General features: G+C 44.0%; 1 protein-coding gene across 1 annotated transcript; it reads left to right on the plus strand.

Moving 5' to 3' along the window:
• Window positions 1-7,369: 7,369 nt before the first annotated feature.
• On the plus strand, window positions 7,370-13,114 carry TMEM213 (transmembrane protein 213). The gene is made up of 3 exons (XM_037879330.2): window positions 7,370-7,562; window positions 10,142-10,210; window positions 11,188-13,114. The coding sequence occupies exons 1-3, from the start codon at window positions 7,481-7,483 to the stop codon at window positions 11,355-11,357; spliced, it is 321 nt and encodes a 106-aa protein (XP_037735258.1). The 5' UTR covers window positions 7,370-7,480; the 3' UTR covers window positions 11,358-13,114.
• The last annotated feature ends 53 nt before the right edge of the window (window positions 13,115-13,167 follow it).

Genomic DNA, 13,167 nt, shown 5'->3' on the forward strand with positions numbered 1-13,167 from the left:
TCTCTATCAAATGTTCTTACAACTACAATACCCACCTGCTGAAGTGAAGAAACAGATTGATAGAGCCAGAAGAGTACCCAGAAGTCACCTACTACAGGACAGGCCTAACAAAGAAAATAACAGAACGCCACTAGCCGTCACCTTCAGCCCCCAACTAAAACCTCTCCAACGCATTATCAAGGATCTACAACCTATCCTGAAGGACGACCCATCACTCTCACAAATCTTGGGAGACAGGCCAGTCCTTGCCTACAGACAGCCCCCCAACCTGAAGCAAATACTCACCAGCAACTACATACCACACAACAGAACCACTAACCCAGGAACCTATCCTTGCAACAAAGCTCGTGGCCAACTGTGCCCACATATCTGTTCAGGAGACACCATCATCACAGGGCCTAATAAAATCAGCCACACTATCAGAGGCTCGTTCACCTGCACATCTACCAATGTGATATATGCCATCATGTGCAAGCAATACCCCTCTGCCATGTACATTGGTCAAACTGGACAGTCTCTACGTAAAAGAATAAATGGACACAAATCAGATGTCAAGAATTATAACATTCATAAACCAGCCGGAGAACACTTCAATCTCTCTGGTCACGTGATTACAGGCATGAAAGTTGCGATATTACAACAGAAAAACTTCGAGACCAGACTCCAGCGAGAAACTGTTGAATTGGAATTCATTTGCAAATTGGATACAATTAACTTAGGCTTGAATAGAGACTGGGAGTGGCTAAGTCATTATGCAAGGTAACCTATTTCCCCTTGTTTTTTCCTACCCCCCTCCCCTCAGACGTTCTTGTTAAACCCTGGATTTGTGCTGGAAATGGCCCACCTTGATTATCATACACATTGTAAGGAGAGTGATCACTTTAGATAAACTATTACCAGCAGGAGAGTGGGGTGGGGGGAGAGAAAACCTTTTAAGTGATAAACACCCATTTTTTCATGGTCTGTGTGTATAAAAATATCCTCACTGCATTTTCCACTTTTATGCATCCGATGAAGTGAGCTGTAGCTCACGAAAGCTTATGCTCAAATAAATTGGTTAGTCTCTAAGGTGCCACAAGTACTCCTTTTCTTTTTGCGAATACAGACTAACACGGCTGCTACTCTGTAATCTGGGACAGTTCTTCAGATCTGTCACCTAAAAAGAATGGCTCAGGTTTGAGATCTCCTTCACATCCTCAGCCGTGAAGACCGATGCAAAGTAACTGGCTTCAATACTTGGTGAAAGGCAAGGGAGTTGCATTTCCCCACCCAAATGGTGCTGTCAAGGAGCCGGCACAGGTCAGAGTGGGCATTGCCAAACAAAGGGGTTGCTAAGCTTGGTTATAATGCTAAGAGAACAGAAATCATCATTCATCCCTTGGCTGAGGTGTACTGACGCAATAAAATAAACGGGCTACTCAGGGTCTCCCATGTTAAGTCTAGTATCCACAAGATCACCTTCCCTCCCAACAAGATCATATTATTTTAATGCTAACTTTGTTTGTACTAAAGGGGTAGGAACAAAACTATAAAACTCTTCCCATTTTTATTCACAACATTTCAGTGGCAGGTCCAGAATTACATTCAAATACTATCCTAGAAGGTAGCTGGGAGAGGGGCCTGGTATTTCCAGACATGCAATCATCACCAGCTGAGCACTGCTAAGATCCCTCTTACATTGGAGACTAAATCTAATTAGCTGACACTGAGTGAATACAGAGAGGAGTAATAAAGCTGGATCCCCATTTTTATTACCTTCACAGACTCATGATAGAAGCTGAAAGGATAATCCATTTCATTCCTTCGGCATTTTGAATGCAGAACATTATTAAAAAGAATATTATTAAAGATCAGATTGTCATTGGTGGTGACCAGACCCAGGAGTAAATTCTATTCTGAAGAGCCCCATATGCAGTGCCTAGATTGGTAGTGAGCGTGTTCTAATTAGTACTGGATCTGGGTCTCGAATCAGGAGCCCCATTGTCTGTATGCAGCAGCTGTGCTAGCTGGAATTAAAGGGAGCCTCTTTCTAACTCAGCCAGAAGGAACTGTGTAGTAATGACTTATACAATTTCTAGGGTGCTGGAGGGACAAAGGGAAGAGAAAGGAAGGCACATTAAGGTCACACTATCGTGGACCAGTCGAAGTAACAAACCTAGCACTGGCTGGTAAACCCAAAAGTTTTGCAAACCATTTCAAAACCTCGAAATTGATTTTGTTCCGAAGCATTTAACACGGAACCACATTGCATTTGCTAAGAGATTCTCACAATATCTTTTGCAAATTCCCCCCAATTTTTTTTGTTCTCAAACACATCATCAAAAATGTTATTGAGAAAAGTTAGCCAATGTTCATTTTGATAACATTGATAACATTTTTGCTTTACAATTTCAACAACAAAAATATCCAGAAAACCCATGAAAGAGAATTAGCTATTCACATGCTGAAAGTTAGGCATGTGTGTAAACACCTTCTTGAATTGGAGCTGTGAGGGGGCCACTGCAGAAAGCACCGAGTCCCAAATATAAATATGATAAACTAAAGGGGAGGGGAGGCTAAGGGGCTTTGGAGCCACTGAACAGCCCCAGCCATCCCCACAAATCTCTTTTCTAAACGTGGACCTGGAGGTTTAGTTACTCACAGGGAAGATGCAAAGAGATAGAGGCTTACATGATCGATATCAAGACTGGATCAGGGCTATCAGGGACCTGAAGACGTTTATTGAGCCTTTAGCTCTGCAGTCCTCTTTTGCCATATGAGCAGGATCTTTGTTCGTAACGCTCTGAATGTTAGAATCCGGGAACTGCAATAAACAAAACTAAGCTAGGACCCAATCACATCAACACTCAAGCACATGTATAATTTTACTCGTGTGTGTCATCCCACTGACCTGAGTCAAGTTACACACAGACCGAAGTGTTTGCAGGATCAGGGCCTCAGATTCCATTTGTACTCAGCTCTATCACACAAAGATATTCTGTATGGCTACATCAAATGTGAACAGGTACTTTTTCTTTACACCAAAGCTGCCCTCCTCCACAGCAGTAGTAAAAACAACAATAGGCCGGTATGCTGAAGACAGAGTAGGGACCAAAGATGTAACTGACTACAAAATGCTTCATTTGAAAAAGGGGATTTGCTCTCTTTTTACTTGACTGTGTTGTGCCACGTACTTAATGTTCTTTGCTCTAGTGCAGTGTATGTTGTATTGATTTAGGTATTTTTTGCTCTAGAATGCAGAACACGGCACTCTTTGCTACTCTCTTCAGCAGAGTTGCACTGATGCAAAGGTCAGCTTTTGTTTAGAATGTAAAAAATAATCATCGGTAATAATCGGAGGGTCACACAGTTGCAGGCAGTGGGCAAAGAACATTTAATTAAGCACAGAAGCCGTAGAAGCAGTCACTATAAACCAAAAAATACACTCAAATGGTAGCTAATCCCACCTTTGAGATTATTATGAAATATTGCCTAACAGATCTATTAGACTATGGAATAGTCTCCCAAGGGGAGTGGGGAAAGCCCCCTTACTTGAGTCATCTGAAAATAAACTGGGCAAGGCATTCAGCAAAATCCATAAAAGAACAATCCCTGGCACGGGAAGGACCAAAATGACCTATATCTTTTCCATTTTTAATGTCTGTGATTCATGCACTACCCTTTCTCCTCTGGAGACTGGAGTTCAAATACTGCGATAGATCAACAGCTAAGAAAAGGTTTGATGGGTCTCCCCACACAATTTAGCATGATTAGCAGCTTCTGCTGAAGGGAGATGCAGCACTGAAACATTACAGTGTTACAGATCAGAACGGAAATAAAGCCAGAGTTGTGTGCGGAGAACCTTTAACAGAGTTTACTTGAGCTCATCAATAATCCCCTCATTTCAAGCCCAAGCCAAAAGCCATTGCAGTCAGTGGGAGTCTTTCCATTCTCTTCAGTGGATTTTGGCTCAGCTACCAGTTGTTGTTTTTAAAAGGTAAAGAAACAGATCATTGTGCATGTCAAATGCTCTCTAGCTGTGCAAATGCTCTGAAAGCAGTATCAGTCTTTTGGAGGTTGAAGTATTTACATACAATCTGACAAAGGCAGTTTGAATAATGGCTACAATTGAAAAGATGCATCATCACAAATTATTTGCTAAACAACAAAGTTTCTCTCTTTCTCAAACATTTTGTAGCGTGAAGTGGGTTTTGATTTTGATCATGTCTGTGAAATGAATTTCTGTATCAACTCCCAGCAAAACCCAAAGAGGAGCCATTCAAGGAGGGAAGGGTGGAGTGGAAGGGAGAGCACTTGGCTTTCTTCCCAGTAAACAATTTCTGTTTTTCAGGTAAGCTCATTCTCAGGTGAAAATGAAAATAAAAAACATGTATTAATGAAAGCTCTGGACACTGTAATTAGCCAGAAGCGAAGAAGATCTTATACAATGAGTTCCAAAGGCATTCTGTATCTGGGCACTCAGGTACTTTTTAAAGCACTGTCTGTTATGGAAAGGCTTATTTCTTTCAGGATCACTGTCTGATGGTTTGATCATACACGCAGTTCTGTTGTCACACAAGCAAACTCCATCCATAATTGCTCCACTGTCAACAGAAAGTATTTACAGCGTGTACAGAAGGCTCCGACAAGAACGAGCCATTGCAGACTGGCTAGAGGCAGTTGTAACTTCATCTGCTGTGGTGGACAAGCTAAAAAACATAAAACAAAGCAGATCTGGAATGGCAGGGCCTGGTGGCTAACTGTCAATTTTCCCATTTCAGCTGTCTTGTCTTTTTATTCATTTGCAGCTTGACAAGTCTTTTCTCATGGAAATCTCAAGTGGGATAAGTTGTATTTCATCATGGAAATATTTTATTTCAAGGACTGGGTGTTCTGAAGGGAATCAGTAAAGCGATACGGAACCGTTCACTGCCAGTACAGAACTGGTGGCAGTCTTCTCGGTCCATTCTTAGTGAACGGGTGGCTGCATCACAATTGTCATGAACTGGATGTCTCGTCGTTAGTCTGAGCTGAGTGGCAAAGAACTAAACAGAACGACCCATTCAGCTCGCCAGGTCAGGGTTAGGGCTGGTTGGAAAACAATTCCATTTCGCAAAAGACAGGTTTTGACATTTGTTTTTGTTTGGCCTCAGAATGACATGGAAGTCCTGTGAAAATTTTCACAAAAGACATGAGAACACGCTCCCCCAGAAGAGTGAACAGCTTGGTGGCTGGAGCATGAACCTGGGATGTGGGAGACCCAGCTTCGACTCCCCGCTCTGCCAGATGTCAGTGAAACACGTCACTGTTGATGAAATGGGTATTTTTTGACAGAAATATGTTTAGTTCATACTGACAATTCTTCAACCAGCTGGAATGAGTGTGGAGGCCAGGTAGCTGGGGACAAGGCAGAGGACAAGGCTTTCCCTCCCTGGGGACAGGGCTTTCCCTGCCATTCTCTGTGCTGCACCTGTCTATAAGAATAAATCAAAGACTTATTCAGCCTGACGCCTTTTGATTTCACCAGCATGAAATTGCCTAGCCTATTAAATTTGTTCTCCCAACAGCTGTTTCCACGCAGCACAAGTTTAGTGAACAAGGCACAACAGATCTCTGTGCTGACTGCACAGATCCAGCATAGCTTTTATTTTACTTGTGCACCTGAAGTTATTTGTAATTATGGCAAAAAAATGTCAATGATCTGTGTGCTGCTGGAATCCAGGTGGTTTTCTGTCTGATTTAACTTCTGAAGTTTCTTTTGTAAGGACATCATGGTGGGTAGAAGACAGGAATGGGCAGAGATAATGGCTTATGGGAACTGTAATAGCGTACAGATTCTCTCATAGTTGTACCTTAGGTAACCAGTTCTAATTCATGGTAGAATCCAGATCACTAGTGACAGCCAGTCATCATCATCTGACAGCTGTGAATGGCCTACACAAAAGGACTGGTCTCAGCTCTTTTCTTAGTGGACAAGTACTAATCTCAACTGACACACTGACTGCCCTCTGCACTGAAACTGCCAAAGACTGTGTGAACCTAACGTCTGAATTACTCTCTTATGCCTAGAAGTACCACCTCCAGAAGAGAGTTAAGGCGCAACTGCTACACAGTGTGGGGAAGGTGACCAGCATACAGAAATCTTTGGATATTAGATCCAAAATGTAAGACAGGTTCCTCCCACTGATCATCTTCTTTTTCAGTTCTTAAGCCATCTAGCTAAGATCAAAGATCATGACTTATGTAGCTGCAAGCCCCATTCCAGAGCCTGCAGCTGCACCACAATGCCATCCAAGATTGCCTAGTCAAAGCCATCCCGCCACCCGTGGACTCTGCTATCCCTGGAACGGACAGTCAACTGCAACAGGACATCGTCATGTCTAACGAGGAATGGAAGAAGATGGTCACGGTGGACATCACAGTTGCCTTTGAAAACAGGACCCCAGCCTTCTGCAAGACCTGAGCTCGAAAGGTGGAGAAATAAACCTCTCTGGTCGATGTCTTGAGTGCTAGGGGTTATGAGGTTCAAACACATGTGCTGATCGTCGGAGCACTGGGCGCATGGGATCCCTGTAACAAGTAAGCGTTGCGTGAATGCGGGAACGGTCAGTGCTATGCTTGGCTGATGCGGCAACTCATGATGTCAGATGCCATTAAGTGGTCAAGGGACATTTATTTAGGACACATCACCGGACATCAGCAAAACCAGGAGCTGGCGTGCCATTGAGAGGTGAAGTCAGGAAAGTAACTGAAAAACTTCTCTGATGGATTGTATTTACTATCCTAAATTCTCATTTACTGAGGAACAATCTACACCCATAGCTATATTTTCTTTCCACAAGCTACTCTTAATATAACTTTTTACGAGTGATGTACCCGAATATTTGGATGCTACTATTTTAACTGTATTCTTAAATTTATTAACCTTAATTTGGGGTATTGCAGATTATATACTATGTGTATTTTCTTTCCTTAATTTGTGTATTAGATAGTTTTAACATTAGCTTTAATACAATTTTTATATCAAAAGATGTACGTAAGCAGATCAGGGGCCTTTGCAAGAAGAATGGACTCCAATAGAAAAGGAGGACTTGTGGCACCTTAGAGACTAACAAATTTATTTGAGCCTAAGCTTCTGTGAGCTACAGCTCACTTCATCTGATGAAACCTGACTCCAATAGGTCTTTCCTATCTCTTACTACAGTGATCCTGTCAGGAACTGGGGCCTGACCTTCAGGGAACCTTTACCAGTTGCACTGTTTGTAATCAACTTACCCTGAAGGCTGCCAACACACAGACTTTTGTTTTGGTTAAAGCCCTTCTCTTTTACTGTACACTACGTGATAGGAAAGTTCAAGGTGTACTGGCAACAGGAATTTCCTTTGCTCCACCCTTCCCCCTGAACATTAGGCTTGAATTTTATCGAGGACCTGCAAAATCACCTTCAAAGCTGCCATTGACTGCATATTGATTAGCACAGCTGCTCGGCCAGGGTTCCAGCATGAAGCTCTTTACCATCGTGCCCTGTACTACCATCACCCTCGTCTTCCTCTCCATCATTCTTCGGAGTTCTTACTTAGCAGGTAATTCTGTTCTATTTAGGTTCTTATACTGCAGCTGTCACCTAGGTATTTGAGTGCCTTGCACCTCAGCAGTCAGGTGATTAACGGACTAAACAAAGATTTTTTTCTTGATTTATGCAAGAAACAAGCCTCTGTCCCTTAGCTAAGAAGTGTAAAGAACTGGTGCTGGTTAAAATTAGTGATAGTTACTGCAAAAGGATTCCTTGAGGGGAGCACTCACAGTATCGTTCTGAAGAGATCTGATGTTATTAAATGCAGCAGTTTTTCAAAACTCCCATGCGCCTTTGCCAGGCATGTACTTTAACAGTGCCACAGACCGAGTTTGCTGATTCAGCTGTAGTTTGCTCTGTAGGATGTTAAGTAGTGGAGGCAGCTACAGAAGAGACATGTGGCTTCCATACTCAACCTGCTGGGTTAAGCGACCACTTTAAAGTATCCAGCATTTTTCAGTATAATTTGGTTCAGTCTTTGACTGCTAATTATTCCAGACAACTGATTTTCGCTGCTCCCTTGAGAGGAGTGGCTGCTTAAAACAGGGCAGGTATTTTCCTCTCAGGATATTGCTTCCATTTAGGTGTCAGAATTTCTCTAGGTCTTTTAGCAGATTTTTAAAGATGGGCTACTTAGGGTACGTCTACGCTACCCTGAAAGCCCCACAGCACTGCTGCGGTTGGCTGGCTCAGCTGAGTCTGGCTGCAGGATACACATTCAGGCTTGGGCTGGAGCCCACGAGGAGGGAGGGTCAGAGACCAGGCCCCAGCCTGAGCCTGAACATTCAGACTGCTATTTCTAGCCCCGCAGCCCAAGCCTCATGAGCCTGAGTTAGCTGACCCAGGCTCTGAAATTCAGTGCCATGGGCTTTTTATTGCAGTGTAGCTGTACCCTTAGTTTGCTTTCACAGTAACTCTTTTTCAGCTAGACCAGGGGTGGCCAACCTGTGGCTCCAGAGCCACATGCGGCTCTTCAGAAGTTAATATTTTAACGGCTCCTTGTACAGGCACCAACTCCGGGGCTGGAGCTACAGGCTCCAACTTTCCCATGTGCCAGGGGGTGCTCACTGCTCAGCCCCTGGCTCTGCCACAGGTCCTGCCCCCACTCTACCCGTTCCCACCCCTTCCCTGAGCCTGCCATGCCCTCGCTCCTCACTCCTCCCCCCAGAGCCCCCTGCATACCACAAAACAGCTGATCAGGAGGTGCGGGGAAGGAGGGGGAGGCACTGATTGGCAGGGCTGCCGGTGGGTGGAAGGCACTGGGAGCAGAGGGTGGGAGCTGATGGGGGGCTGCTGACGTATTACTGTCTCTCTTTGGCAATGTACATTGGTAAATTCTGGCTCCTTCTCAGGCTGGCCACCCCTGAGATAGACTGTAAAAGTAGAGATTATAACCACAATGCTGCTTTGTACTTCCGTGGTACCTTTCTTCCAAAGATCGCACATTATTTTACAAGCTTCACAACATTCCTCTGAGGTAGTTATTAACCCTGTTTTACGAGTGGAAAAACTAAACACAAATGGATGAAGTGAGCTGTCCAAGGTCATGCAGCAAGTTGTAGCAGAAGTGGGAAAAGGAACTGGAAGTCCAGACTGCTCCTGCCCTTCTCTAAGTTGCTCTCGATATAGCTGTGCGGAGGAAAGGACAGGATTCGCAACTCCCTGAGGCCAACTGACCCAAAGTCAAAGGTGGCACACAAGAACGTTATTCTGAGCGGGAAGATTTCTTTAGTATTTCCTGTAACCTCAAGTTTCGTGGCTCTATATTTCTAAAAACATGGAACAAAATTCCTGAAAAACAAAACCAAACCAAAAGAGGAAGGATGGTTTTGTGGTTAAGACACTAGACTGGGACTTAGGAGACCTTGTTCAGTTCTTAGCTCTGTCAGCCTTCCTGTGTGACCTTGGACAATTCATTCAGGTGGGGATTTTCAAAGGGGCCTAAGGAAGGAAGACAACTCCTAGGCTCCTTTAGAAATCCCAGCTTTATTCTCCTTGTGCATCAATTCCCACAGTTGTACAAATGAGATAGTATCTCCTTCCCTCCCACAATTTGGCTGTCTTGTCTATTTAGGCTATAAATTTTTGGGGGCAAGGACTGACTTTTCCTGTTTGTAGACTGCCTGGGCACAACGGAGATGTGATAAAAAAATTAAGCATTCTTTAGGTCTTTCGTGACAAGAGACGCTTCTTTCTAAGCCAGTGCTGACAATGGTGGTCTGAGGGGAAGGGAACCCAGAGGAGGGAGCATCCTAGAACACACATTTGGGAACTGTGGGCTTTTACAGTAGAAGCACTGGCAACGTACAACAGCCAGACAAGGGGGAACCTCCTCCCACAGTAGTGAGTTGTAGATCAGCTGAACAACGTGCACTGTCAGAGACAGCACCTGCCCTGGCAGAAAACCCCATGCGCTGACATTTCACCTGTGTCACAGGAAAAAGCTCTTTTCCCCAGTGCTTCTTGCAGAAGAGGATCATCATCAGATTGCCTGTGGTCAGCAGACTCCAGCCGGGCCAAGACATTTCTCCATTTCCTGTCTTTGTTTTCAGTCTACGGAACCTTTTCTCCTGTGCTTTTTCCTTCCAGAGGCCGAAATGAGCTCCAGTGTCTCCTTGACAGACCATGGGGGCAATGGGAGCCAGTGGCAATGCCCTGGTAAGACTTCTTTGATTCATTACTACAGCTCCTAAGCCTAGTGGTGAGATTACACAAAAAAAGCATCGAAAGGCAGCTATGCGGTAGGATTTATGTACTATGATGCACTTAACCGAAAGCTCAGGTTATGGGTAAAGTTCTGTGAAACATTTTACTAGAATCCTAAATTCACCTGATATGGGTGGCTTTTGAGGCCTAGTGCTTCCTGGGACCAGTCAGCCCAGGTTCACAACTTTCACGGGCCTGGACTAATTCAGTTTGCACAGCGTTTGGTTCCACATCCCTTTCCACACAAACCAGACCTTTGTTTTCTCAGGCACCCAGTGGTTTGAGCCCCTTCCCTCCCAACCAGACCAGCCATGTCTGTAGGGTGTGAAAAAAACCCTTCTTAAAGAGCCTGTTGTCCCCTCCCCACAATCCCCAGTTACCAATCCCTCCCCAAACTACCTAATGCACTGAGTTTAACTAATCCAAGAGCCTCCTTCCAGCTGCTAGCTGCTCCAGTGCTTCCAATCTCATCCTCTTTCCCAGGTGCCAAATATTTCTGTGAGCCATGCACCTCCACCGGACTTTTCCCTGCTTCAGAATGACCCCCCACTCACTCTCACATAAATGAGATTTGCCTTCACTCCCCCCTGGCTTTTTTTCTTGGAACAGCTACTTTTACCTTAGTCCATCCCTGGAATCAATCAGTGGACAGATGCTGAACTAGGTGTTTTCAAAGGATGCCCCCTTGAGGGAGCAGCAGCTCTTGAATGGGAGGGTTAATACTGTCCCCCACCACCCTATGCATTCAGCTAAATGAAGGCAGTTGGCCAGAGAGTGTAAAACCGGGGCATGAGGAGTTGGAGAGCGCAGAATGCAGAGGCCAGGATCAGGTACATGCAAAAGTCATTCCCCCACCTTCCCTCTGGCAAAGAGAAGTCTGTTCTGTGTAAAATGACCTGGATGGCTCGTTTTGCTTTCTCTGCCATCAGATGTGCAATTCTGCCCGGATGTAGCCAACTGCTGCCAGCTCGGGGTAGACGAGTACGGCTGGATTGCAGCTGCTGTTGGCTGGAGCCTCTGGTTCCTGACTCTCATCCTGCTCTGCGTGGATAAGATCATGAAACTCAGTCCCGATGAACCCAAGTATTTGCAAGCATGAGACGTGGCAAGCCAGCAAGAACCAGCATCCGCCACGGTCATCCAGGGAAGAGCAGATGGGTTAAGAAGCAATTGAACTGCTTTGCTGAAGAAAGAAAAGGACAGTCAGGCCTCTTATACTAAAAATGGGTCCAGATCCAAGTGAGGCATGGTAGTGCCTTCCCCAGGAGGTTTTATAGCTGATCCACTTGAGCCAACCAAGTCCTGGAGTGGATTCCAGTCCCTTGTAGTAATTTACAATTAGTCCTATGATGCAGAATGCCCCCTCTTTCCTGGATACCTGTACTCTGCTATGAGCTTGCCACCTGCAATTCACCTATCACTAGCCCACATAACACTTACAGAGGACAGTTCAGTACACAGCTTTTGACCGTCGAGCAGACAACAGGTTAGTGAAACTAATTTTATTTATAAAAGACCCACCATTAGCAGCTCCATACTTAAGAGTGTGTAACCTGGGCCAAATCCTCAGCTGGTATGAATTGATGTAACTCCACGGCTTTTATGGAGTTGTCTTCACACAAAAGTTGCACTGGTTAAATTAAAAGTGCGTTAAAACTGATTTATTTAAACTAGTGCAGACTTCTGTGTGGACACTCAAGGCTTGTCTACACAATAAAATTGTGCTGGCTTAATTTAGAACCGATTTAGTTCAGCTAGTGCAACTTGTGTGTGTGGATTCTCTTGAATCAGTTCAGAATTGCACCAGTTTAATTTAAACAATTTTTAAAATTATATATTTAAACCACCGTGAACCCATCTGGACTCACTTTGGTTTAAGAGAGCATCATTTTGTTTTAATAATCAAGATCAACTTAAACTAAATCCAAAAAAGCCACCGTTAAACCAAAGTAAGTGCGTCCACAACAGGTTTGCACCCTTTTAACTAAATCAGCTTAAATTCACACCTCAGGTTCCAACTGTGCAACTTTCCTGTCTAGACAAGGCTCAAGTCAATTAAAAAACCAACCTTTAAGACCTTGTCTACACCTGTGGTGGTGGCGGCATGTAGGGACATGTAGTTCCACAGCACAGTGAAAAGTGGGGAGGCAGTGGGACCTGCAAGGCACTGCTCAGATGTGTAGAGGGCTGGGTAGGGTATATACCCTACCAAGACACCATTTCATACAAGGTAACTCCTCTGTGGAGAGAAACACTGAGCTGAAATTTTAACATCAGGAAATGAAGCATGAAAAAGGAAGGACTTCATTCTTTTGTGGCTTTTTTATTGTGATTTTTTTTTTTAAACATGCGCAGAAATACCAGTAGGAAACAATCACAAAACATCGCTCATCAAGAAAACCTCACCATTTCAACATGCAAAAATTAAACAAAAGCAACAGTCACCTGACAAATATTAGTGTTGGACCTGCCAACTACTCCTTTTCACAAAAAATATATATAAACTTGTATATTTACAAACTTACAGAAACAAAGGATTTGTATTTTGTCGTCATTGATTGAAAGAACAGTGAGTTGACAGTTAAACACTGTAAATTACGGATGAATGACAAATCTTACAGCTATATACACACAATGGTTTTGTCCTGATCTATTATTTTAATGTGTATTGGTCTGACTGCAACATGATGTGTGTTGTCAAAAACACCACATACTGCCTAGTATCTACCTGCTGCAGAACCCTTTCTGTTCTTCGGCAGTTTTAGGGAGATTGTTCTCCAGATTAGAAATAGATCAGCGGCTGCTGGAAGTGGGATTAGCTATGATTTCTGTAGTTCTTTCACTACCCTAGCTAAGTTTGGAAAAAAAAATCACGGCTCTTGATACGGTGCAATTCCACCACAAAACAA

Source organism: Chelonia mydas, chromosome 1 (genome assembly GCF_015237465.2).
Source record: "Chelonia mydas isolate rCheMyd1 chromosome 1, rCheMyd1.pri.v2, whole genome shotgun sequence".
NCBI classification, from domain to species: domain Eukaryota; kingdom Metazoa; phylum Chordata; order Testudines; family Cheloniidae; genus Chelonia; species Chelonia mydas.